The 26716-nt window shown below is 43.5% G+C and overlaps 4 protein-coding genes across 4 annotated transcripts; 3 read left to right on the forward strand and 1 right to left on the reverse strand.

Moving 5' to 3' along the window:
• The first annotated feature begins 202 nt into the window (after nucleotides 1-202).
• LOC134199322 (frataxin homolog, mitochondrial) lies at nucleotides 203-2035 on the forward strand. The gene is made up of 2 exons (XM_062669991.1): nucleotides 203-584; nucleotides 1644-2035. The coding sequence occupies exons 1-2, from the start codon at nucleotides 303-305 to the stop codon at nucleotides 1890-1892; spliced, it is 531 nt and encodes a 176-aa protein (XP_062525975.1). The 5' UTR covers nucleotides 203-302; the 3' UTR covers nucleotides 1893-2035.
• Nucleotides 2001-5069, forward strand: LOC134199323 (uncharacterized). The gene is made up of 3 exons (XM_062669992.1): nucleotides 2001-2134; nucleotides 2682-2815; nucleotides 3252-5069. The coding sequence occupies exons 1-3, from the start codon at nucleotides 2060-2062 to the stop codon at nucleotides 3514-3516; spliced, it is 474 nt and encodes a 157-aa protein (XP_062525976.1). The 5' UTR covers nucleotides 2001-2059; the 3' UTR covers nucleotides 3517-5069.
• Nucleotides 5070-5109: 40 nt separating this feature from the next.
• LOC110384752 (uncharacterized) lies at nucleotides 5110-15116 on the forward strand. The gene is made up of 11 exons (XM_038013024.2): nucleotides 5110-5256; nucleotides 6470-6632; nucleotides 7766-8085; nucleotides 8469-8672; nucleotides 9354-9755; nucleotides 10264-10386; nucleotides 10956-11160; nucleotides 11704-11870; nucleotides 12317-12433; nucleotides 13405-13629; nucleotides 15027-15116. The coding sequence occupies exons 1-11, from the start codon at nucleotides 5110-5112 to the stop codon at nucleotides 15114-15116; spliced, it is 2163 nt and encodes a 720-aa protein (XP_037868952.2).
• A 1222-nt stretch (nucleotides 15117-16338) lies between these two features.
• On the reverse strand, nucleotides 16339-26082 carry LOC101742377 (juvenile hormone acid O-methyltransferase-like). The gene is made up of 5 exons (XM_038013025.2): nucleotides 25890-26082; nucleotides 24698-25066; nucleotides 23677-23848; nucleotides 22910-23018; nucleotides 16339-17814 (listed from the first exon to the last, which is right to left on the reverse strand). The coding sequence occupies exons 1-5, from the start codon at nucleotides 25925-25927 to the stop codon at nucleotides 17654-17656; spliced, it is 849 nt and encodes a 282-aa protein (XP_037868953.1). The 5' UTR covers nucleotides 25928-26082; the 3' UTR covers nucleotides 16339-17653.
• Nucleotides 26083-26716: the final 634 nt, after the last annotated feature.

Raw genomic sequence — 26716 nt, forward strand, 5'->3', positions numbered from 1 at the left:
AATATATGTCTTAATGTGTATTAAGAGCAGAACAAAGATTTGCCTGAAATTTCAACCATTGCAATATTTTGTCGTCTTTTTTGAAATGCAAAATCATATTATCGATCAAGATAATTATTAAAAGGCAACGATTTTAAATCGTTAAATCGAGTATACTATTAGAAGTTTCCCTTTGCGAATGATACAAAAAGTCAAGGCTGACAATGACAAACGAGACGTCACATTGACAATATTAAGTCAACAAACTTTAACCTCCTGAAGAATGCATATCAAAATAATATTACGGAGTAGAATTTAACGTAATGATTAGGAATATAATACGTACCGGCCGGTGGCTGGTGCGGCTGCAAATCAATAGTCTCGCCCCCATCGCGATACGAAAAAGCAGTAGTATACTAAAAGACTTCAGACTGAATGTTAGTTGTGGTTTTAATAACCGAAGATTATCTGATAATATCCGCAATGAAGAGGAACCTCTAGTATTTGAAGAGGCTTGCAACGAGACCTTAGAGTCGCTGTGTGATTTTTTTGAGCAGTTAATCGAAGATGCACCGAATTTGAAAGGAGCTGACGTAACATACAGCGTAAGTTAAATTTTCAATGTGGGTAACTACATACTTAACCACTTCTTACTTAATAATTTCTTTAAAGTGGACATTATAAAACCTTTTGCAAAAACTTTAGTTGTGAGAGAAACTGAATCCAATAATAAAAGGTGGAATTGAATGAAACAAATGCTTAAGTTAACATAAAATTTAATATTTAAAGTATGCTCTTCCTAAATTCCAGTTGTAACTTAAAATATTCTTTTCAAAGCGTAATGTTACTACACCATATTAACAGTCAATAATTTAAAAGAGTAACCTTATTTTCTTATTACATGTAATTTTCTGTGCGCACAAAGATTAAAGTATTTGAAACATAAAGAGTAAAGTAAAATAAACTAAATAAATACTGTTCTATACTGTTAAAACAGTTTAATTAATATTAAATATTAAAAACGGATAAAGTCTGTCTATATTTTTTATGGTCATCTTATCTGGTTATAAGAGTAGAACAGTAACAATTCTGATAGCATTTGAGACATAGACTTTTTTTTTGTATGCAGATAGGCATGTGGCCCACCTGATGGTGAGTGGTTACCATCGCTTATGGAAGTCAGCAATGCCAGAAGTAGAGCCAAGCTGCTGCCTACCATTATCTACCCTCCACAAGCCTCGTTTGAATAAGGATATGTTGTAGGGCTTGGGAAACACCGTGGAGTAAAGCTCATTCGAAAGCCGGATGGTACCTGGCAAAAAAGATCTCAGGAAACGCATTGTGGATGAATGCAGTGGGTCTACATCTCAAGGAATGTATTTTGTGGGATTTAATTAACATTTAATAACTGGATTGACTGTCAACTTGTCTACTACTCTAGAGCAAAAAGCAAAAAGAGGCAAAATTACATTCCAACAACATATCTTGTTGTAAGATATGCTTGCTATGTTCAATGTGACAGTTTTAAAGATTTGTCTTTAAAACAGTACAGTACAGTCTGGGCAAACCCAGACTGATAATGATAATGAGTAATGATAATATAAAAGCCCTAAACATTTCTGCCTCTTAATTCTTTCTTAGAAATAAAATAATCCATGTTTCAGGATGGTGTATTAACCATATCATTAGGAAAGCACGGGACATATGTGATAAACCGGCAGATACCAAATAAACAGATTTGGTTGAGCTCCCCCACGTCTGGACCAAAGCGCTATGACTTAGTTCTCGAGGGAGGAGGCTACTGGATCTACAAACACGATGGAGTCACACTCCACAAACTCCTGCAACAAGAAATATCAGTGATAGTTAAAGATAAAGTTGATTTATCAAAGTGCTCACACAGCTTAGTTTGAAGTTCATAAGAAATAAGAACATAGTGTGTATACTTTAGCATAAGCTTTGCTTTAGTTTCAAACATTAACTGAGGCAATCTCCTTAGATTTGGTTTGATTTCAGTTTTTATTTTATTTTAAATATACAGTTGTTTTTTTTATTATTGATTTTTTTATTTTATTTGATAATGGAAGTTATTGAGGATGGAAATATTATTGATAGGATCCCAATTTTGTTGCAAAGAGATTTGGAGTATTATCAGGTTGGTTTATCCAAAGTTTTTATTCAAATTAATAATAACATAACATTAATAATAACGTAATCAAAATTTCATAATAAAAAGCTAACTCAATTTTATGTACTAAATACTACTCAAATGGGTAAATGTCTTATTTATACACATATAAAATACTAAAATAATGACTACATCAACAGGCTTAGCTTTTTATCTGATTTCAAAATTGGTTCAAAATTTATTTAGGTTAATGTTAGTCAAGCTGCAGCTGTCTGCTTATAAATAAGTATTAAATTTCCAAAAAAATCAGAATTTAATTATGGTATCTTAAAATAATTTCTGTATAATTAAATAAGGGAAGTAAATATGTCTTTGTTTAAGAAGTTAATTATTTGTTAACATATACATATATAGTTATACATATTAGGATAAAATTTCGTTAAATTAATAAAAGCATGATACTAAAAAATTTGCTTAAAAACTGAGAAACCATGTTTTGCAATAGCAAGTAGGATAAATGCAATTGATCCTTAAACTTCAGGTGCCGATATTTTATTTATTTGGGTGTTTTCAGAAAAACCAAACAGTTTTGTCGGAGACAATCTGCCGCAGTGTAGTCGGTGGTAGACTCGATTTCCCTAGGAACGCTTCTTTCGCTGCTGTCAAAATAGTGCTATGGCTAGAAGAGGAGTTTTCGATTGCTTTCAAGTAATTGTATCTTTTCAACTATTTATTTAGAAATGGTTGCTATAGTGGAACAGGGTTAAATTATAGTTAAACTAAGTGTTGCTGAGCCTTTATAGCTAGGTACCATAGTACTTACAAGGGTAGGAACTGTCTACAAACAAACTTGCGATTGACCTCACATCTCAAGATTGGTGGCATTAAGGTTTCTGAGATCCGGAAACCACTTAACACCGGATAAGCCGTGAACTCGTTCACTCCTATAGAAAGTAGCAAAAATTAAAATTCTTATGATTATTGGTCTTGTCTGTGGATAACTTAATAATTATTCCTTGAAATAACGAAATTTGATGCAGCTTTCATTAGTGTTTAGGATAGACTCCTTTTCAGAAATAACTATTGAGCTTTAAGTGCTCTTATCAGTAGACAGCTATTAATGATAGTTCTAATGTGTCTTCAGACAAGGTTCTGGAATGTTCGTGAACACCGAAGAAGAAGAAGAGAAACTAGAAGGCGGAGTGGCGAAGACTTCTGATCCGGATAAATTCGTACAGTTGACCGTCAAGTCGAGTGACGCGCTGTTAGGTAACGGCCCGGGTCGGGAAATGAGAACAGAAATGACATTGAACACTTCGAAACAGTTTTCTCTCAATTTGCAAATTGATTTCGATGCTATTCAAAAAAAAGTTTTAATAAAGCGGACTTTGATGTTACGTATCAAATAACGTTACGTGCATACTAAATACTAAAAGTTACCAAAGCCTTAGAGTAAGTATCTGTTTTTATTCCATAAGAGAATAGCGCCCACATTTATTTGGATACTTATCTTTAAGCGCCCATTGTAAGCACCGGATGATTTGAGTATGTTCATATTTTATGACCTATAACAGCGGTACGATAATAAAATGGCGTTACAAAAAGCTAGTCGCGGCTCTGAGTTTTACGAGCAAGCTTAATGTTGTATTAATGCTTTGTCTGGAAAGTTCTATTTGGAATCGTGCACACGTCCGCACGCAGTGTGCCAGCCCTTCATCGCATGTCATTGAAATAAATAAAACAAGTACTTTGGCAGCAGGTCGCCAATGATGATGGTTGTAAATATATGTCATGTTACGTATGTAATAATTATGTATTAGAATACATGGAACCTCACAGATATCAGACCTCTAGCAAAAAATTTTTTGTTAGAAAATATCCACGCTTCTTCAATATCCCTAGGATTCTACAGATTTTAACCCACTCTGGTAGGTATAGGCAGCCGCATGGTTGCGTCCCTGGCCTTGCTGTCCTCTGTAAGCGGGACCACTCACCATCGGGTGGGTCGTTTCACTACAAATACATATGCTCTGAGGAATTGTTTGAATTATTCCATCATCTCGTTTTTACCATCACACCGCGCGCCACCGGAGCAGAGTTCATCCATACTACCTGTAGCCACTGCGGTCATCCACAGTGCGTTTCCAGAGATCTTTTTTGTCACGTATCATCCGGCTTTGGAATGACTTCTCCTCCACGGTGTTTCCCGAGCGCTATGACATGTCCTTCTCCAAACGAGGCTTGTGTAGAGTACTTAACGGTAGGCAGCAGCTTGGCTCTGTCCCTGGCATTGCTGAAGACTATGAGCGACGGTAACCACTCACCATCAGGTGGGCCGTGTGCTCGACTGCCAACAAGGGCAATAAAAAAACACCTTTTTTTGCCGCAAATCAGTAATACATTCCCGTTTAAGACATTTGGCTACAGTGACTAGGCTTTGGTAAGCACTTACAATAACATGAACTGTGAGCCCGTGGACATAAGCAATGTTAAAACGGAAGCGATTGTTGATTACGTATTGAATATGTATACGAAAAAAATTACTAAAAACCCTTGGTATTTAATTCACCACTAATAACAAATACCAAATTATTGCTTGGAGTTATAACTAATCTTCCATTTTTGTATAGGTAGCTACATTTTACTGGTGGTAAGACCTCTTGTGAGCCCGCGCGGGTGGGTACCACCACCCTGCCTATCTCTGCCGTGAAGCAGTAATGCGTTTCGGTTTAAAGGGTGGGGCAGCCGTTGTAACTACTTGAGACCTTAGAACTTATATCTCAAGGTGGGTGGCGCATTTACGTTGTGGATGTCTATGGGCTCCAGTAACCACTTAACACCAGGTGGGCTGTGAGCTCGTCCACACATCTAAGTTATAAAAAAAAACCCAATTTACTTGACTCGTTCAAAAATCTATTTCTCAAACCATAAAGGGGAAAATTTACAATTTCATATTATTATTATTAATCTGTGTACATTTTCCGCCTCTAGAGCATCTCCACATGTTGGTGCAAGAGGCACTGGACCACGCCGACCTCCCGGTGCTGACCGCCACCCTGGGAGCCGCAGCACTGCTTAAAAACAGTCTGTATTGCTACTTACAGCACGTGGAAGACTCTGGCAACGCTGAAAGATTCTCTATATTGCAAGTATGTGAAGTTACAGTATTCTCTTCGGTTTTCGCGCTTCGGAGACCAAAAGTACTTTAACTGACTAATCTCGCGTTTATTATTTCCACATTATTCATTTCAACGTTTCAAATACTTTGCTGTGTAGCTACGTGGTCTCGGCTGGTATACAAGTGTTCATTTATTGGTTGTGTATTTTAAAATTTTGTTCGCGTTCACATTGTGACGTGATTTGGCAAACATGATTCAATATAATTGAGACATTGACCTCATCATACCTCAAGTGTGGCGTGACGCTCGCGTGCAAGGGGGATTGGGTTGCAGTTCTTGAAATTACGGTTATATCCGGTTATCATCACATCACACGTGTGACTCATCAGTGATTTGTTCTCTGATAGCTTTTAAAGTGATACTTTTATTACATCGTTTCAAACTTTTTCGTCTGTGTGTTGCATGTCGCGTGACGGTCGGCCGCGGAGTAGGGATAACGTGAAAGGCGCTCGTCAGAGCAGCCAAGGCCAATATGGCGGCGGATTCAATAAAAATATTAGTTGGAGACTTAGTCTACTTTTATCCTTTCCCATTATCATTTCAATTTTCCAAGCATAAAATTAGCATTGATAAAGCGGTTTTTATACCCTTAATAGAATATTACTTCAATTTTTTTTTGTTAAATGTCTATAATGTGAAGAAAAGTTTCACTTTTACCGTGGTCTCATAAAACCACACAATCTTTTTTTTTATTGGCCTTGTAGGTAGACGAGTATACGGCCCACCTGACGGTGAGTGTTTATCGTCACCCAAGGACTTCAGCAATGCCGAGGGCACATCCAAGCTGCATCCATACCACTTCTAAATTACTAATTGTATTGCAGCACGACAGTACGTTGTCTGTCGACGCGTCACGTGAGTGGTGCTGGTACAAACGAATCGATTATCTGACGATTTGTTTAGTATACATTTTTTTTATTGCTTAGGTGATTGGACGAGCTCACGGCCCACCTGGTGTTAAGTGATTACTGGAGCCCATAGACATCTACAACGTAAATGCGCCACCCACCCTGAGATATAAGTTCTAAGTTCTCGGTATAGTTACAACGGCTACCCCGCCCTTTAAACCGAAACGCATTACTGCTTCACGGCAGAAATAGGCAGGGTGGTGGTACCTACCCGTGCGGACTCACAAGAGGTCCTACCACCAGTAAAGTAGTTGGAAGTATGGTGATGTTCCCAGGCGTGCTACAAGCGCTACGTGGCCATGTCGGAGGCGGTCGCCGAGCGCGTGCTGGACCTGCACTGCAGGGTGCTGTCCCTGTACGTGCTGCAGGACGCGGGGGGCCGCGGGGGCGCGGGGGGCGGCGCGCCCTCCGTGCAGGGCTGGTGGCTCTACATGAATGGCGAGTTGCACATTACTCGTAGTACTGGGGTAGAGCATGCTGTGATTATAAATGAAGATTGTTGAGTGTGTCATACTGGTGGAAGGACGTCTTGTAAGTCCGCACGGATCCACCATCCTGCCTATTTCTGCTGTGAAGCAGTAATGCGTTTCGGTTTGAAGGGTGGGGCAGCCGTTGTGCTGTAAAAACTGAGACCTTAGAACTCATATCTCAAGGTGGGTGGCGGCATTTACGTTGTAGATGTCTATGGGCTTCGGTAACCACTAAAACCAGGTGGGCCGTGAGCTCGTCCACCCGTCTAAGCAATAAAAATAAATAAAAAACATTCATAACTTATTTATATTATTGGCTCCAACCGTCTAGAATTTTGTAATTAAATAAATAAGAGTGAATTGTAGGTTATAAAATATGATCTGTTTTGAGTGGCGTTGAGTGAAGTTTTTCAGATTATTTTTCAATCTTAATGAATTATAGTGGCCTTTTAATGACACTTGAAAAATAAAGTTAAATATACATAAATAGTACTATTTGGAGATAAGAACACACGTTCATTGTTGCCAGGGAGTCGGCAGGACCTGTGGGACACGGTGCCTCCTCGCGTCGCGCAAAGGATTTTCGCGGGAATGCTTAATGAATCTCTTACAATACTAACTGTTCGGTATTGCCAGGTAATTACTGTTAAAATATTTAAAAAAATAGTATTCGTTTTGAGGATTACAATGTAGCTTACTATATCTAAGTAAATATGTCTCCACCGCGGGCGGCGTCAGCGCCAGCTGTATCTGAGCAACTTCAATTAAACTTTCTAATTGACTAAAAATCGTGAGCTCCGTGAACATACAGCTTAATACAAGCTTAGTCTGAATAGTATTGGTTTGGAAACAGCAATGTCTTTAATGATAGTCAGGAACGTATAACCATACAACATTTATGAATTACAAAATTCGGACCACGGTAATGGCACTAAAAAAGTCCTTTTATTGGGGTGGTGGAACTGTAGAACTATACTAATATTTCTACAGTTCCACCACCCCTAGCATAAAGTACGCACTAGCATAAAGTACTTGGCCCTATTGTTACTGCCCAGTACAAGTACAAGTACAGTACAAACTGGACTATGTTCGCTTCTCCAGATATTCGTAAACAGTCCTCTGAAGAGACCATGCACATAGAGGACAGTGGTCGTAGTATATTACACCGACGATTCATCTCTGGACTCTCGCAGACCAACACGAGTACATCGACAACTCCACTGCTCCTCAACGACATATTGAACACGCTGCTGTGCGTGGCGCAGCTGCTGCCGGCCGTGTGCGGGGGCGGGCGCGAGCTGGCGGGCGCGGGGGCGGGCGCGGGGGGCGGGGCGCGGCACGTGCGCGACGTGCACGCCAAGTGCAACGAGCTCTTCAAATGCTTCGTGTACAGAGGAGCCCCGTTACATTTTATACACCAGGTGTATTTTTGATTGTCACACGTTAAGAAGCTTCCGTTATTCAGTACACAGAGGTTCGAAATTGTTTTACTTAAACAGTGTGCCACGGTAATTGTCAGCCCGACTGTAAATTAAATAATATTTACTATCCTGGCTCCCCTAATTAGTCTTGCTTTCGAAGCCGTTCTCCGTTTCCTACATTCTACTTCTGCCGTGATACCTGTCCCAAGCCCGGGTCGGTGTCACAGTTGCCGCCTGGTCACTCCATCTTGTCGTCCCTAGGTGATAAACGTCTGGACCCTGAACACATTCATTGAGTTTGAAGTCGTCCTGATGTTTCAAGGCGTCTTTGCTTTGCTTAGTTTAGAGCAGCTTGTATTGTAATGGCTAACAAATGTTTCTAGGCCTTGACAAACGAAGATCAAACGCAGATCCCAGCACAGGACGGCCCGCAGCCCTGGTACACCTTCGTGAGTCCTCAGCTCTTCGACCGCGTCAACGACGGAGGGGCGGCCCGAGGCGCGGAGCTGCCCAGCAGGACGGCGTTGGCTTTAGAGCTGATGGTGCTGTTGGCTCAGCCGCAACCTTCCTGGGCGCTGATCGTTAAGGTCAACTTAGATTTTCAGTATTTTGTTACAAAAAGAAGACACATTTTCGTTCTGTTTGAATTAAAGTTAACTTCAAAGCAGTTAATTAAAACAAGCGGACATCGTGTACCGGCTTGTACCGGATGTCGGTCAACGATAGTAAAAGGTATGAGATTGGGTTTCGTCTGACCGTAAGTGTTGCTAAGAGCACCATTAAGGAAATATTACTATTTAAATATATACTTTGTAACGTCGATGTGTACCTGCATGTTTCGTGACAGCAATGAACTGATAAGCATAGTTAACCCTTTGACTACCTTGTGGGTCACCGGTGCCCTACGCGGCGCACTGAAATAACTATGTCGATATCTCTCTTTGAACTTCTCTTACATAGGCACCGGAATATCTCTGAGGAAAGACGAACTCAAACGATACTGAAAATTAATCTGTTTCGAAGAGACATAAGACTAAAACATACATTAACAAACAAAAGAAGGGAAAGTTAGGCAAACCTTGGGCGCTTTAGTAACGGAAATCGACATAATTACTTCAGTGCGCCGTGTAGGGCACCGGTGACCTACACATCAGTTAAAGGGTTAAATAGAAGTGAGGTATTAGCACGCTGGCTGCACGCCGATACCTTCTCAGTTCAATCAATTCATCAGTTCTCCACTGAGAAGAACTTATAAGTGTTAATTCCAGGTGTTGACAATGCGAGATTGCTTACTGGCCCGCATGCTGCTGGTCAGAGCTCTGCGCAACATGAGCCCGGACAACAGCAAGTGGTCGGTGCGGGCGCAGTGGTACGCGACCGGCGCCGGCCCGCAGAGCTGCGACGGCTTCCTCTGCACTGCCGACGGGTACTGCAGGTTTAAAGGGGACAGCGACGGTACGTACCCCCGCCCCCCGCGCCCCCCACCGCGCGTCCGCCTCGCCTGTACCCCTCCCCCCTCACTTCCAGACGGCGAGGAGTACGCGCGTGCGGCGGGCGCGCTCACCTACATCCTCGTCAGCGTGGGCAGCAAGGCGGAGATAAAGTCCACGTTGTGCTACGGCCTCGAGATGTCCGGCAGGGACTGGGCCGCCGGCCTGGACCGGAGACAGGTGGGCGATCTCTCACTCGCGTTTATCTGGGTGCCCCCGTGGCACCACTAGCACTCAGTTTTTACTTATGCAATTTGTGAACATAAAAGTACGTGTTGTTTTATTGAGATTGTTTTTTACAAAAATCGGTCCTAGACTCACAGACCAAAAGAATATCAGCTAAAAATTTTGGTTTTCTAGCTTCAAATGACATCGCGGAAATCGCAATAATAATGTTAGCAATCTGCCGCGATCTGCCGCAACTTTCCGTGCCGATGCGCCATCTTGGATCGCACCCCGTCTGTCCGGGGACGCGGCGGCCGCTAAGTTTCATTGTACCGGTACACGCGGTTCCTCATCTGCTCAACAAGTTCCTCAACAAGCCATGTGCTCGGGGCGGCATGCCTCGCTTCTCTTACCGGTAGTAAGGCAACTCGTGAGCCCGCTGGGCTGGGTACCACCGCCCCGCCTGTCTATGCCGTGAAGCAGTAACGCGTTTTGGTCTGAACACAATAACCCTCGTGTATAGATCTGGAGCGAGCGTCGCGCGGCGTGGCTGAGCGCGGTGGCGGGGGCGGCGGGGGGCGCGGTGGTGCGGGGGGCGGGGCCGCTGCTCGCCCGCGCCCTCGCCTCCCGCGCCTCACTCTTCCAGGTAACTTGTGATTAAATATGTAACTTTGTATGTCTTTTAATAGGTAAATATTTTCGAGTAAGAATACTTTTTTGAGCAGGTCATTTTTGATCAGAAGGTTGCGTGTTCAAATCACGTCGGGGTCACCAGTTGTAGGTATACGACAAAGGGAAGATCTTCCACCGAGCGGGTGATGTTTGCTCGGTAGACCGACGGTTTACCGCTACCTGCCACATTATTAAAAAACAATTCATCTTGTTTCCCGATTACAGAGTTTTTAAGGTAAAAATGGCTTTAAAAGGCATTCAAAAGACTAGAGGCCAACAACAAAAATGAAAAATAACCGTAATTAGGAAAACTAGAATAATTTATGGGGATATCACAATAATTCTGTGATTAGTTCTTAGTTAACATTCCACGCGCGGTGCTGTCCGCTTCCGAAACTCGACTCGGTCTGCTTATATTTTGTGTTTATTGCCGCCTTCCGAAGGTACCGTAACGTCGAATAAAACAGGCTAATTATTGGTTTATGGCAGACATTGAAGTTATTAGACACAACATTGAACGTCCGCTTGTGTGTCGTTGTGCAGACGGTGTCGCTCTGCCTGACGTACGTGGAGCGGTCCGTGGACAGCACTGGGGCGCCGCTGCAGCTGGCGTGCGAGGCGCTGCAGGCGGCGCTGCCCGCGCACGTGGCGCCGCTCGGGGACTCGGTGCTGCTGCAGGTTCTGATCATGATCGCTTACGAAGAAATACAGAACTGGGCTAAGAAAGAAGAGGAAAAAGGGAAAAAAGGTATAGTATATACTCTATTCCAATTACGAAGTCCCTTTTGACACTTCGTAACTTTTCACGTTTCGAGACGAAGATTCGGCGAGAAACTCGGTGGGCTGTGTCTGTGAGTTAATTTACTCGCCGAGCCCTTCGTCGCAAGCGACGGGTTCGACGAGAACGATGACCGGTGCTTGAGGTACCTAGAAGCATCGTTATTGGATCGGGAGGATCCGAAATGACGTGCTTGGGGCGACGTCGACTGCTTTCCATTCTGCGGGTAGCCATAATACAACGCAAGATATTTGACAGATGCCTGAATCTCGCTTACGACATTTTCAAGACAAGCTTGCATATATACAAGTTCCGAACAACAACATTCGGACCGTCGGTCTACCGAGCAATATCACCCACTCGGTGGAAGATCTTTCCTTTCGTCGTTTAATCCTACCCACAAAATTATACCAATACATTAGCTGTTTATCTATGTAGTTTATTTTCTTTCCCCGTGCGATTGGTTGTTGAGGTCCACGCGTGGACGGGTTAGCTCAGTGTGGTGGTCCGCAGAGAGCGCGGAGGGCGCGCGCTGCGTGTGCGAGGCGCTGTGCGGTGCGGACCGTGGGCCGCTGGAGCCGCAGCTGCAGCGCCTGCTCAACAAGTCTCGGCGACCACAACGTCTGTCCCAACAACACGGTCTACAGGATTTCCCTGAGTTCGCTCAACTGAAGTTACAGGTTAGTTCTATTAATTTGAATTATCAATTCCCGCGCGGAGGGCATGTAGGACGAGCCTCCTCTGTCTTTCTACTCTCTTTTTTATTGCTTAGATGGGTGGACGTGCTCACACCTACCCACCTGGTGTTAAGTAGTTACTGGAGTCCACCCACCTTGAGATATAAGTTCTAAGGTCTCAAGTATAGTTTCAACGACTGTCCCACCCTTCAAACCGAAACGCATTACTGCTTCACGGCAGAAAATAGACAGGGCGGTGGTACCTATCCGTCTGGACTTACAACTACGCAAATTATAATTTGCGTGATAACTGGTGGGTGATAGGACCTCTGAAACAATATTTTCTAATTTTCAAGTTCTATGTAGGTAGGTATTTATCACAAATTATAATTCATTAATAATATAAAAACCTGAATCCAAACATTATTTGAAGTAGTCCCGCCCATCAGTATCCGTATGCGTACGCGCAGGGGGACGTGGCGGGCGCGGGGGCGGAGCGCGGGGGCGACGCGGCGGCGCTCACGGACCGCCTGCTCATGGCGGCGCCGGGCCGGGACAGTCTGCGGGTTCCTATCCCCTTTTAGCTTGACCCTATAACTTCCCTCCGCCTTGCCCCCTCCCCATTCGCTTTCCTCTTCCTCTTGACCGCGTTTTTCATTCCGACTTCTCATACGTCATCTCTGCGCTCCCATCCTGCTGTCTCGTACTGTCTGTCACACAGTCCATCCACATATAATTCTTATTCAAGCTTCAACTTATAACATTACAGGTAATTCTAGTATGACTTGGTTTCATTTGTTTGTTATCAGTATATTGTTTTACATACCCGATCCTGTAGACCGAACGGTAAACAGTCGACGTCGCCCAAAACAGGTCATTACGGATCCTCCCGATCCATTAACGGTGATTGTAGGTACCACCACAAGCACCGTTACCGGTCACCGTCCTCGTCGAACCCGTCGCTTGCGACGCAGGCTTCGACGAGCGAATTAACCCACAGACAGAGCCCACTAAATTTCTCGCCTGATCTTCTTAGTGGGTCGCTTTTCCGATCCGGTGGTAGATTCTGCAAAGCACTGCTCTTGCTAAAGTCAGTGTTAGCATCACTCCTGCTTGAGCCCCGTGAGCTCACCTACTAGTTAAGGTTACGCTGAAATAGCCTCTCAAGGCTATCAGCTTAAGTAGGAAAAAACATTTTTTTTTTACGTTGTCACCGATTTTAAAGAGCGGGGTGCACTATAAAGACTATAGACACAGTACTTCGTCCCAACGGGTGGTGGTAGCCCGAGACGCGCTGGGCGTCAGGGATACGCCTGGTAGCGGAATACGTACTAATGCTACTCCAATGCGTGTTTGTGCCGCGGAGCAGTGCATGCGGTGGGACCGGGGGGACAACCGCTCTGCAATTGAGACGTGGCCTTCGATGTATTCAAACTACTGATCTGCCGGCGTGAGCGAGCGTCGTATTGGTAGCGAGTACTGATCAATTGAAACTATTTTGACGGTCGAGAGAAGTATAAGGGTCCTTTTGTGACAGGACTGCAAAAAATATTTCTGTCAAATGAAATCTTTGAATTGCAATCTGTCTGCACGTCAAGTGAGTTCAGTACAGAGGCGCGCGGTGGTGCTGCAGGTTGTGTACGAGCACCTGCGGCTGCACGCGCGCTGGGTGTACGAGCAGCTGGGCGCGCCGCCCCCGCCCGGCCCCCGCGCGCCGCTGCTGCACACCATGTTCCACATAGGGCACCAGCCCTTCGACCAGGTGAGTGTACCCGGCGCCTCGCTGCGTGCTGTCGTATCTCCCCAACCTCGTTACCCATTAAGTTTCGACTGTTTTTATTTATTTATTTATAGATTCATATACTAGAAAGTATAAAGGCGGACTTAATGCCATAGGCATTCTCTAACAGTCTATCTTAGGGGAGTGCAGAAATGAATCTTGGTAGGTGTAGTGTGAAAGTGATATTGCTGAAACATATGTGTATATATAACATACATAATATTTATAGATACAAATACTCGTACTTAAATAAATACATATATAGGTACATAAATATATACATATAAAAACATATATAAACAAATATTATCAATTAGATGACTCTGCTAACTCTCTGAGAAACAGTTCTCGAACCTTCGTCTTAAACGCTTCACGTGTAGTGGTCAACCTTATTAGACATTATTAATTTATACTGTTCCAAACCGTATTGTTGTCTGGGCAGTTTGTCGAGAGCCAAACAAAGAGTACCAACGTCGAAATAATTTTTAGGTGTGTGCTGGGTCTAAAAACCGTTTATCTACTTCCAGTATCTCAGAGACGAATGGCCACTCCCGTGGAGCGAGCTGGTGTCGGCGGCGGGGGCGGGGGGCGCGGCGGGGGCGGGGGGCGCGGCGGGGGCGGGGGGCGCGGCGGGGGCGGGGGGCGCGGCGGGGGCGGGGGGCGCGGCGGGGGCGGGGGGCGCGGCGGGGGCGGGGGGCGCGGCGGGGGCGGGGGGCGCGGCGGGGGCGGGGGGCGCGGCGGGGGCGCGCGCGCACGTCTGCCGGCGGGCGGACGCGCGGCGCCTGCGCGAGCTGTGCCGCGCCGCTGGAGGGAGCTGGTAGTCTCGAAGCTGTACCGGCACCGCGCTGCGCAGGGAGCAACAGTTGCGCTCTAACATTGACTCTCTCAAAACTTTCTTCGCAGAGGGTTAAATAATATCATAACGTACAGTACTGTCGTAACACTCTGAAGAAGAGACGCGCTGCTGTCCCGCACCAACAGTCGTTACAAAAGTGGCTTATTAAATTTAATTCTCAAATTTAGTTTTGGAACAAAAAATTACATGTTTATTTATATTAGTGTCCAGAGAGAAAAAATTAGCTTTTTTAGCATTTTTATTTTTATGAATGCATTCAAAACTTATTCGATTTATAATAATTATGACCGCACTAAACACCCCTCGTAAATTATATTTTACTGAATCGAATCAATAAATAAGACTCGATCATTAAAAAAAAACTGAAATAAAGTATTAATAATAATAATAATAATTACTGTACGGACGGGCTCCTCGCTCAACCTAATAAATCTAATCGGTAGGTACCAGTAGACAAGCAGATTACTTGATAGTAATATTGATATATAAAATAGCTTAAATTTCACCGTCATGCCATTTACAGTTCCTGCAGGGCGGAGGTACTCCATCGTCGAATCAATTACTAAAATTTAAACAAAATCAAAATAACGACTTCATCTTCTGTACAATCTAGTCCCACGGACCCGAGAGCCTTCACTAGTCCCTGCCGCCCTGAACTTTGCTTAGGGTTATTAGCTTAATCACTTGCAGCGTATAAACAAACTGATGTTAATAGCGCTATAGTGAATTTAGTAAAAATAAATGAACTGTGAAGCCAGTGGCAATGCCGTTTTTCATTGATTCATAAAAAAAAAATCCTACCTAACCGATAATCTCAAGAGACTATTAGCGTAACCATAACGTGTAGGTGAGCTCTCAGGGCTCTAACCTGAGGACGCTACCACTGGATCGGAAACGCGACCCACCGAGAAGATCCGGCGAGAAACTAAGTGGGCTGTGTCTATAGGTTAATTCACTCGTCGAGCCCTTCGTCGCTGGATCGGGAGGATCCATAATGACGTGTTTAGGGCGACGTCGACGGGTATGTAATTTCCGGAGGCCACAACATGAGGATCTTCGTGTAGTGTCGCCTTCCCAAAGTAATGTTCCTCATTAACTACGGTGCGCCGATGGCTATGCTGCAAAACCGAGATTGAATGACTTGAAGGGTTTTCAAATGAGTGCGGGCCGCGTGAGCGAACACTACACTTGCACAGGTCATGACCGGGCGTGTACAAGTTTTGTAGAGGGTCACCTGGTTACGAAGCGACAATTTACTTCGCGTGCAAATCATCGGATAGTTGATTAATAATACCTCGTGAAGAGCTACTAAGGATATTATTGAAACAAAGCGGTCACTGGCCATGTCGAAGACAACGACAAGCCCTGCCTACCTCGAGCGCACAAGGACATATCCGTGCTGAGATCCCACGGGGGGACTTCATTTAAAGCAGGATGTAGGAGCCGTCTGCACTATAGATTGGCGCGGCGATTCTACTATAAAAACGGAGACCTTACAACTCATGTCTCGAGGTGGGTTGCAGATGTTTATGGGCTCCGGTAATCACTTAACACCAGGTGAGCCGTGAGCTATTCCACCCATCTAAGCTATAAAAACCTGGTGTTAAGTTGTTACAGAGCCCATAGACATTTTTTTTGGTACAATTTTTCCTTATTAGGAAAGGCAAGGGGATATAAGCCCATACAGCCTTGTCTGTTCTATATAATTTCTGATGCCCATAGACATCAACAAGGTCAATGCTGCTAATTACCTTGAGACATGAGTTTGTTTATTAATTATTTAAAATCACATCGGGGTCACCTAAAATGGACGCTTAAATAAAAGCGGCTCTAAATAAAATAATAAAATCTTTATTTCATGTAAAAATGTACAATGATTTATGTTAATGGCGCCGGGGATCATGGCCTTCTAGATTTCTTCGGTCGCGCATGCGCGTGACAGATCCAAATTATTTTCATGAACCAAAACTGCAAACTTTCTGTTTTTGTAATACAATAACTATAAACTTCGACGGCAAAAAAAGGCAGGTAGTGGTACCTACACGTGCGGGCTCATAAGAGTGAATTCGTAAATAATTATTTTTGCGGGACTAATTTTTATTACACGATTAAATTCCTTCACCGTGGAAGTCGTTCTAGAACATTTCCTAAGTACACAGATCCGGGTCAGTGGTTACTGGAGTTCACAGGGCTAATGTCGAACTGTAATTGGCATTTAAACGACTATAATCGCTCTTGTCAAACAATCTTACAGATTACAGAGACAATAATTCTTACAGATCGCTCTTTCTGGTTAACTTACTTTACCTGGTGACCTAGCACTGAACCACTGACTTTTGTAACACAGGTTTTTCCTAGCATAAAAGTCAGGGAATAATGTTATTGTATACCTCATAAAAAGCCATGTATATTATTATACTAGTATTAAGAATTCTTGTACGTATTTGTAATTTAAGAGGCTTGAATAAATATTATTATTATAATCAGCATTCAGCACAATGTAGCTTAAATAAACTGGATGGCGTTTGAAGGGGGGCGGTGCGGTCGCGCGTCCGATCTTTGGTACACTCACAGGACCTTCATAAAACTCATTATTTATTATTGCTTAAAGTGCACAATAATTATATCTAAAATGAACATATATTCTTTCATTACTACAAAATAATGAATTTACATTCTTTGTCTTCATACATAAACGAAAAACACGAAAACAAAAAACAAACACGCTTCGATACAATAACAATCTTATGTTACATTGATGTTTTGTAAATTAGATTATCATAATACATGAATACCTAAAGTATTACAACTTTATATTTTGGTCGGCTTTAAAAAGGGGGTAGTTCTCAATCCGACTGTATTTTGCATTTTTTTTATTGCCATTGTAGGCAGACGAGCATACGGCCCACCTGATGGTAAGTGGTCACCGTCGCTCATGGACGTCAGCAATGCTAGGGGCAGAGCCAAGCCGTTGCCTACCGTTGCATGCGCGTGTTATCTCGTACTCTTTTTCTGTGTGAACCGGTTTTGATGACTCTTTTTTTCTTGTAGCTGGTGCTTTGAAATGGTGGCTTAGTTAAGTTAGTTATATTCTAATTTTATTTTGTTGAATTCGGTCTTCTTTTAGGTACATTAAAATATTGTATTATATTATTTTCGACAATGTATAACAACTAGGTTATATATAAGTTTGGCTGTGCTGTTTTGTGTGTCTATAATTCTCATTTCTTTTGCGACTTCCATGACGTCATCGATTAATTCTTCCTGCAACTCTTGTCCTACTTTGAAGGGACTCACCGCCTCTAGTAGATCTAGAAACAGAACAGCTTCTAAAAGAGTTTTTAAAGGGACTGCTTGTAATCACTGCCAGACATGTATGCGACTTCATATTAACACTTATCCAGGTCACTAACAAACAGTCCGCTCAATGTGATCGCACGTGAATACACAGGACACCACATTACATCACAAAATACAAAAACATCGCTTTATCGCGAATTTTACCATATTTTACCTATGTAAATTTATTTAATACTCCGTTCTTTACCTAAATTACTTATATAAAGGTCAAGTTGCATATTATATTCTTATTTATTTACACAGGTTTTTTGATCAGGAATGTGGTTATTTATTGGAGCCGGTGGTAGAAAGAACAGGTTTAGACATTCAACAACTAGATTATGATGACAATTAAGTTGATAATATTTTCGGATAAAAATTACGTATTGATCAAGCAAGCTACTGGCTCTACTTGGAGATGGACGCATCAAATCGTTTTTGTTGAGAACTTTTCCTAGTTTTTCCCAAAACGATAATTGCCTGATTAAGGTTTCCAAATGTACTCGTACATTAGAATTCTCATTACATACCTACTATATTTATACTCTCTGTATAAATATAGTAGATATCTAATGAGAACTATATACAGGGAGTGTAAATATAGTGCGAGTTAAATCTGTAATCTCGAGGAATCTCACTCAAGGGTCACGACAGTCGAAAATCAATGTGAGTCAGAAAATAACAAACAAGCATAAATTGTAATTTTCACAAATACTGGGCACGGGAAGCCCTAGAATCGGGCAAGGGAAGGTTGCAAGAGGTTTTTTTTTTATTATTATTGCCCTTGTAGGCAGACGAGCATACGGCCCACCTGATGGTGAGTGGTTACCGTCGCCCATGGACTTCAGCAATGCCAGGGGCAGAGCCAAGACGCTGCCTACCGCTTAATACTCTCCACAAGCCTCGTTTGAAGAAAGACATGTCATAGCGCTCGGGAAATACCGTGGAGAGGAGCTCATTCCATAGCCGGATGGTACGTGGCAAAAAATACCTCTGTAAACGCACTGTGGATGACCGCAGTGGCTCCAGGTAGTATGGATGAACTCTACTCCGGTGGCGGGCGGCGCGATGGTAAAAACGAGATGCCGGTATCATCTCGAACAATTCCTCAGAGCACTCCCCGTGGAACATACGGTACAAAATACAGAGGGAACCGAAGTCCCTCCGCAGACCCAGAGCTTCCAAACGATCCGTGAGAATGGGATTATCGACAATCCGAACGGCCCTCCTCTGTATGGAGTCAAATGGAAGAAGCTGGTATTTGGGAGCCCCGGCCCAGAGATGGGAGCAGTACTCCAAGCGGGGCCGGACTTGTGCTTTATAAAGCAAAAGTCTTTGTCTAGGCGTGAAGTACCGCTTCGCTCTGTTGAGGACTCCCAGCATTTTGGACGCCAACTTGGCTTTGCCTTTCAAATGACTCCGAAACTGGACATCGCTCGAAATGTCGACCCCAAGTATCCCGATACTCTCGGAAGGTTGCAGGGATACTCCAATTGCGGCGCCATGACAAAGAGGTCCTTCTTCGCAGTGAACGCGCAAACCTGTGTCTTCAACGGGTTGAATTGAACTAAGTTCGATTCACCCCATTTGGAGACTCGCCCCAGAGAGTTATCCACTTCAGACACAAGTTTTGATCGTCTCTCTTGCACCACGCTCCGAGAGAAACTCTGATGACTGATATATCGCGCATTCCCCGTGCTGTCATCCGCATAGCAATGCATGCCATCAATAGACAGCATGTCATTGATATACAGGATGAAAAGCGTGGGGGAGAGCACCGAACCTTGTGGAACGCCAGCGTTAATGGTCATGGTATCAGAACAGTCACCGTCTACAACGACCGTGATACTCCGCCCATCCAAAAAGCTAGCGATCCACTTGCAGAGACCCTTGGGGATTCCGTAAGATGGTAGCTTCGACAGAAGTGCCCTATGCCAGACCCTATCGAAGGCCTTCGCGATATCAAGGCTCACAGCAAGAGCCGCGCCCTTGCTCTCCAAGGCTTCAGCCCACCTGTGAGTAAGGTATACAAGAAGATCGCCAAGTGAGTGACCGTGACGGAAACCGTACTGTCGGTCACTGATCAGCTGGCGATTTTCAAGATACTGTGGCGGGTAGCCATCATACGACGCAAGATAATTGACAGATGCCTGAATCTCGCTTACGACATTTTCAAGATAAAGCGCATATATACAAGTTCCGAACAACAACATTCGGACCGTCGGTCTACCGAGCAATATCACCCGCTCGGTGGAAGATCTTCCCTTTGTCGTTAAGCTCTCCCAAAACTGGTGACCCCGACGTGATGTGAACACGCAACCTTCTGATTCATCTTCAGCGCATCAAGAACTCCGGCTACCACAATCCCCGCATTCTCGCAGATAAAAGCACGTCATTGACAGTTGTCCCACAGCAAGCCAGCATCGCAGCCTCAACAGGACCATCGCAGCCGACTCACCGCGCTTCCTGGTCCTACGGCACGCAACTTCACTGCCTCATCACGCCGCAACAGTTCATCGCAGCCCACGACCGGATCATCAACGCTTGGGGTCACACATCTCCGGCGTGGCAGCTCTGCACACATGGACTACTGGCGACACGCACGCAGCATTCAAGCTCAGTCTCGACTCACCGCAGACTTCGAGCAGCACTGGCGACACGCACGCAGCATTCAAGCTCAGCCTCGACTCACCGCAGGCTTCGAGCAGCACTGGCCCTTGCAAGCTAATCTCAGCACGGACAACGCTAATTAAAAATGACACGACCTTCAGTCTCGGAGGGGAGTGATGTGGCGGGTAGCCATCATACGACGCAAGATAATTGACAGATGCCTGAATCTCGCTTACGACATTTTCAAGATAAAGCGCATATATACAAGTTCCGAACAACAACATTCGGACCGTCGGTCTACCGAGCAAATATCACCCGCTCGGTGGAAGATCTTTCCTTTCGTCGTTAAGACTCCCAAAATACTTCAGAAGTTGTATATTTATTATTCGCTTCATCACCTTGGAAAGCAAAGAAGTTATCGCGATAGGCCTATAGCTCGATGGGTCCAACCGGTCACCCTTCTTGGGGATAGGGTGGACGTGGGCGGTCTTCCATGAAGACGGGACCCTGTTAGCGCAATAAGACAGGCGATACAGACGCGTTAGCGCAGGCGTCAGCTCAGGGGTGCACGTTTTCAGAACCACTGCAGGGATGCCGTCTGGCCCACTCGACTTATGGATGTCCATGAGTCGGAGTTCCCGCCTGACTGCACACTGTGTAAAGCAGATCTCCGGTAGAGAACTATCACACCGGGGGATTTTCGGTGGTGTGGCACCCCCATCGTCCACAGTCGAGTTAGAGGCGAAGAGTTTGATCAGAAGGTCAGCCTTCTCTTTCGCACTATGGGCCAGACTGTCATCGGACTTGCGTAGTGGTGGGAGACTAGACATGCAAAAGTTTTCTTCTGCAGCTTTGGCGAGCGACCAAAAAGCACGGCTCCCAGAGGGATAGCTCTTTAGTCGCTCGCCAATTCTAGCAACGTGCTCCGACTTCGCCCTGGCAATAACCTTCTTGTAGGACCTAGAAGTGGCGTTATATTTCCGCGTTTTCTCTGAGATGTTAGGGTCCTGACGTCTCCTGGCGTAAACCCAAGCCGCGTATGCGGACCGCCTAAGGTGTGCAGCATCCCTACTGGCATTGTTATACCAGGGTCTGCTGCAACCCCCAACGGGCACTTCAGAGGAGGGAACAAACAATTCCATCCCCTGAAGCACCACGTCTTTAAGACGGTCCGCACAGACGTCAGGATCAGTAGAGGAAAAGCAGAACCGCCCCCATGGGTAGGATGCGTAAAATTCACGCAATCCATCTCAATCTGCTGACATATACCGCCAAACTCTTCGATACCCGGTCGTCGTTCGACGACCAGGACGAGAGAGAGGCACGGTAGCACGAATAAGGCAGTGATCAGACGATCCAAGCGGAGCGTCGACCACCACACTGTATCCGGCCGGATCTGTAGTCAGCAGAAGGTCCAACAAAGAAGGCTCGTTCCCCTCGATATCTGGGACACGGGTGGGCTGTGTCACCAGCTGGGAGAAGCCGTAGGCCAAAGCGAAATCGTAGGCAGTCCGACCCGGGAGGTCAGTAGTTCTGGACCCCAACCACTCTTGGTGGTGAGCGTTAAAGTCTCCAAGAACCACCAGCGCCGCAGATGGGTACTGCTCAAGCACGCGGTTAGTCCCCTCTTGCACATGCTCAAACAGAGTTGAACTTGCATCACTGCTGTGGGACCTGTATAGGCACGCGCAGACCGCACGACAGAATTTTACACCGGTTGGCGGGACAGCTTCCAGGGGCGGAGTTTAGTAGTGACACCCGGGTTCAGGTCCGCTACTGACCGGCGGGCGGAGCCGAAAACCGTTTCACTGGGTCTCCCTATACCCCCGTCGAACAATCACGTCCCGCAAGCTCGCACACACGTCTGCTCCGCATGTTCCAGGTATCATCAAGACTCACCCCCAACAAGGAAGAGGAAAGGGAAGGAATAGAACTGGCTCTCCAACCCACACACCGGAACACAGCTAGGGTATTTGGCGGCGGACTATAGTTGGAGGGTGGTCGCCAGCCAGTCGGACAAGTCCTACCACCGATTATGTATTCGGCTCCCGTTTAGCACCACCCAGGGGTCACTTGTAGGGAATCGCGGTTTAAACCTACGGAAGCGGGAAGCAATCAACCCCCCTTGAATATTGAATTGAATATATGATGGTATTCATTGTTCGTTCTGTTATGTATCTGTACTGAACCCTAAAATGCTGATACCCTCGACCCGCTGACTAGGCGGTCCGAGGTAGAGACTTTAGAGGAGACCGGAGAACAGGCAGTAGAGAGTGAATTGTCTTAGAGTTCAGGTGCGGCTGCCGGGATTGCTCTGAGAGTTATCATCCATATTGTATAAATCCAATAAATAGTTCGTATCCTAAAAGTTTTCTTTTTAAAACGACCTCAGAGTAATTTCCCATAAAAGTTCGCTGTAGTTCCGTATTATAGTCCTGACGGTAGAGTCATACTCACTCCGAAATGATTTTAAGTCGTAAAATTCAAATTTCTTTTGTCGACAGCGCACGTCCACGTAACGAAAACCCACTCTCTTAAGTAGTAACTCTATCACCACATCTGGATCCTGAAATCACCAAATGCCTTAATTACGTGCTAGTAGCTGGCAATTTTTCTCGCCAGGGAAAATATTGAATGACAGTATCGCTACAGTCCTAATTCACCCCCGTTAGCACCGTGAGGCCTAGAAAATCAGTACACTCTCTCGACTAAAATTTATTACTTTACAAATTTGGATGCTCCTATTCATTATTGAATAATCCAGTAAAACAATCCGTTTTCTCCACCCAAGCTTTGTCACTATTCCCAAGTGGATGATCGAAGTATTTATTATGTTTTCTAAATTTTATCATCGTCAGATCACGTTGTTTGCATTACTCAGTAAATAATAATATGCAAATTTTTGAGCGAATACAATGAAATTACATGATTTTCTGTTTGTCAATAAGTTTTACTACTTTCTACTTCTCCTGGTGTATCACAAAACTTTTCGTCATAGTTTTAATGGCATTATACTAACAAATTGTTATTATAAAATATTATCTTTCAATTTTAAAATATAAATTTTTTTGTTTGAAAGTTAGGGCAATGATGTGTGATCATAATTGGAATATACTGTATATATGAAATAGAAAAAATATATAAATGTTGATTGTTTAAGATAATATTATACTAAAAAAACTTGACGTACAGTAATTTATATAATATAAACAAATCTGTCTTACCGAAGTCTCATAGTATGGGGAGATAAAGTTTTTGATGTATCTGAGCCAATGTCGCCATTTTTCAGTGTGTTTGAGAGCATCAAATAAGTTGAAGACAGGCATTTGAGCCAGCAAGGTTAGGAAGCACTCACCGTCATCTGCCGTGAGATCGTAAATGTTTTGAAAGGCTTTCCTGGAAGTTTCATATGTGATGAAGCAGTACTAATAAACTAAAAATCATGCGCCTTGTATCTAACGCCATCGCGGCAGGAAGATACCAGAGTGTACACTATGATAAAAATAATAATTGTTAACAACGGATGAAGGCGGAAAACAGCGGATTTGAATCATTCTGGATAGCGCCGGTCAAGAGTCGCTTCCGCTTTTGAAGCCCATGAGGCAGTCCAGTAGCCTGCAGTTCCATGAGCTCTTCACGGAGTACCGGCGACACCGCGCGAGCGGCCTGGGTCTGACGGCCTACTGACCGGGATAGCCGACGTGGACTCATCTTCGTTGTCGACAAATAAGTGAATGCAAAAAGAAGTTTTGTGGAAGGTATAACGATGAAGGGAAGTTCTTCCATCGAGAGGGTGATATTGCTTGACCGACGGTCCGAATGTTGTTGTTCGGAACTTGTTTAGATGCAAGATTATCTTGAAAATGTCATAATCGAAATTCAGGTATCTGTCAAAAAACATTTTTTTCTTTATTGCTTAGATGGGTGGACGAGCTCACAGCCTACCTGGTGTTAAGTGGTTACTGGAGCCCATAGACATCTACGACGTAAATGCGTCACCCATCTGAAGATATAAGTTCTAAGGGTCTCAAGTATAGTTATAACGGCTGCCCCACCCTTCAAACCGAAACGCATTAGAAATAGGCAGGGTGGTAGTACCTACCCGCGCGGACTCACAAGAGGTCCTACCACCAGTCATTGCGCAAATTAAAATTTGCGGGTTTGATTTTTATTACACGAAATGTTCTGTGATGGCTACCCCCACAATTTCATTTGATACAAAGCATTTGATTATCGAAAACTCACTCTTGATTCTCGATCCAATGCAGCGTGTAAAATGAGAAGACGTGATCAAACTTTCCTTTCATTTCCTTCGGTAGGTCACTCTCTATATCCATGACTCTGAACCTCATCTTACTGGTTCCGTAATGCTCCGTAGCATATTTAACAGATTTAACGTTCACGTCGCACGCTTCAAAAAGTTCAAAGTCCGTGGGACAGCATGAGCTAATGATATTTGTGACACTTCCGTCAGCACAACCGATGTCTAAAATCTTTTCTTTACTTTCCTTCCATTTAAATTTAGGTAAATATTCAGTTAACGAATTCAAAGCGTCTCGCCTTTGCATACTGCTACTGTTCCGATACAGTTCAGCGTCATCGTTCATGGTAAAACTGAAATGAGGAACTTTTACAATAGTTGTTCATTATTTTATGGTTTCATCTATTTCATGATCCAAAGTTTCATGTATTTCAATGTTGTATTAATATACAACTTTGGGTTACAAAGGGGATTGACGTCGGAGTGAAAAGATTAGCAAAACTATTTTCATAGTACAATATAATATTATATTTACGCCCATTCGATATTGTGCAGGTAGAACTATGTTTTTCCTTTACAGAATTATTAAGACTTTTTGGCGGGAACGCGAGGAGTGAAGTTGTGTGATTTGTTTTATTTTGTCTATTTAGTGTTTCTTCAGGTTTAAATATGTAATAACGGTGGTTTATTAACTGTTTAATATCTGTGAAAGTGCACAAATGTGGGAAAATGAAACAAAGCCGCTGGACGCAACTTCTCGGGATCCTCCAAAAATTCCACTGAAAAAATCTTAGTAAATGACCACCATTTTACTAAGATTATATTTCATCCCATATCATCTCATTTCATTTAATTTCATCCCAGTTGATTAATGTCTCAAGTTAATCATTTTCATTTCATTTCACTCCATATTATCATTTTTCATAAAAATAAGAATATAAATTAAAATAAGACATGACTTAAAGGTCTTAGTTACCAGGTCATAAAATCACTTAAAAAAAATAGAATTATTATTTCATCCAAACAAAAAAATATAAGTTAAAAGGAATGAACGTAGAACTAAACAACTCAAAATTCATTTTTTTCTTAGCAAAGTTTTTTTACAAAATATTCACTTGCAAGAAAAATCATGTAAAAAATTATTTATTACATTAATTAATACATTAATTCTCATACCTCCTTGCGTTAGAGTCAGTCTCGCAGTGCTCGCTCATTGTAAACTGTGAACTGTATCGCGCCAAGCTGACTTAAGTATTTATTACAACCGGATTCAACATTGCAAGCAAATATAGCTGCGTTTCCAGAGGACATTTTTGCGACGTACCATCCGGCTATCGAATGAGCTCCCCTCCGCGGTGTTTCCCGAGCGCTATGACATGTCCTTCTTTAAACGAGCCTTGTGGAGAGTATTAAGTGATAGGCAGCGACTTGGCTCTGCCCCTGGCATTGCTGAAGTCTATGGGCGACGGTAACCACTCACCATCACGTGGGCCGTATGCTCGTCTACCTACAAGGGGAATAAAAATAAAATAAAAAAAGCTTTAATTATACAAAGGATGAAATTTAATACACATACTCCTACAATCTTATATATGTATATATTTAAATATACACGTGTCTATGTATAACCCTACATACAAAAACAAGTTCTAAATTATAATTCGGAACAGAGAGAGTAACCGGACTAGTGACTGTAATTAACTCAAAGTGTAATTCTAATGTTCTGCAATTGAATATAAAATAATAATAAAAACAAAAGACAAATATCAATAATATCTTTGTATTTCAAAAAGAGAGATTTTGAACTAATTCCTGTCCATTTTATCTACTTTCGTATGCATTATTACCTATTTTAAGCACAAATTAAACTAATTGATCTTACCGTTCTTTCCTAATACCTACCCTTTTTACTTTTTACCTAATACCTTTACCTTTCTTAACATTTATAAAATTCATAAGCATTTTATGTGAAGCACGGTTTAAAAAAAAAATATTTTTTTTGC

This window comes from Bombyx mori, chromosome 9 (genome assembly GCF_030269925.1).
Source record: "Bombyx mori chromosome 9, ASM3026992v2".
NCBI classification, from domain to species: domain Eukaryota; kingdom Metazoa; phylum Arthropoda; class Insecta; order Lepidoptera; family Bombycidae; genus Bombyx; species Bombyx mori.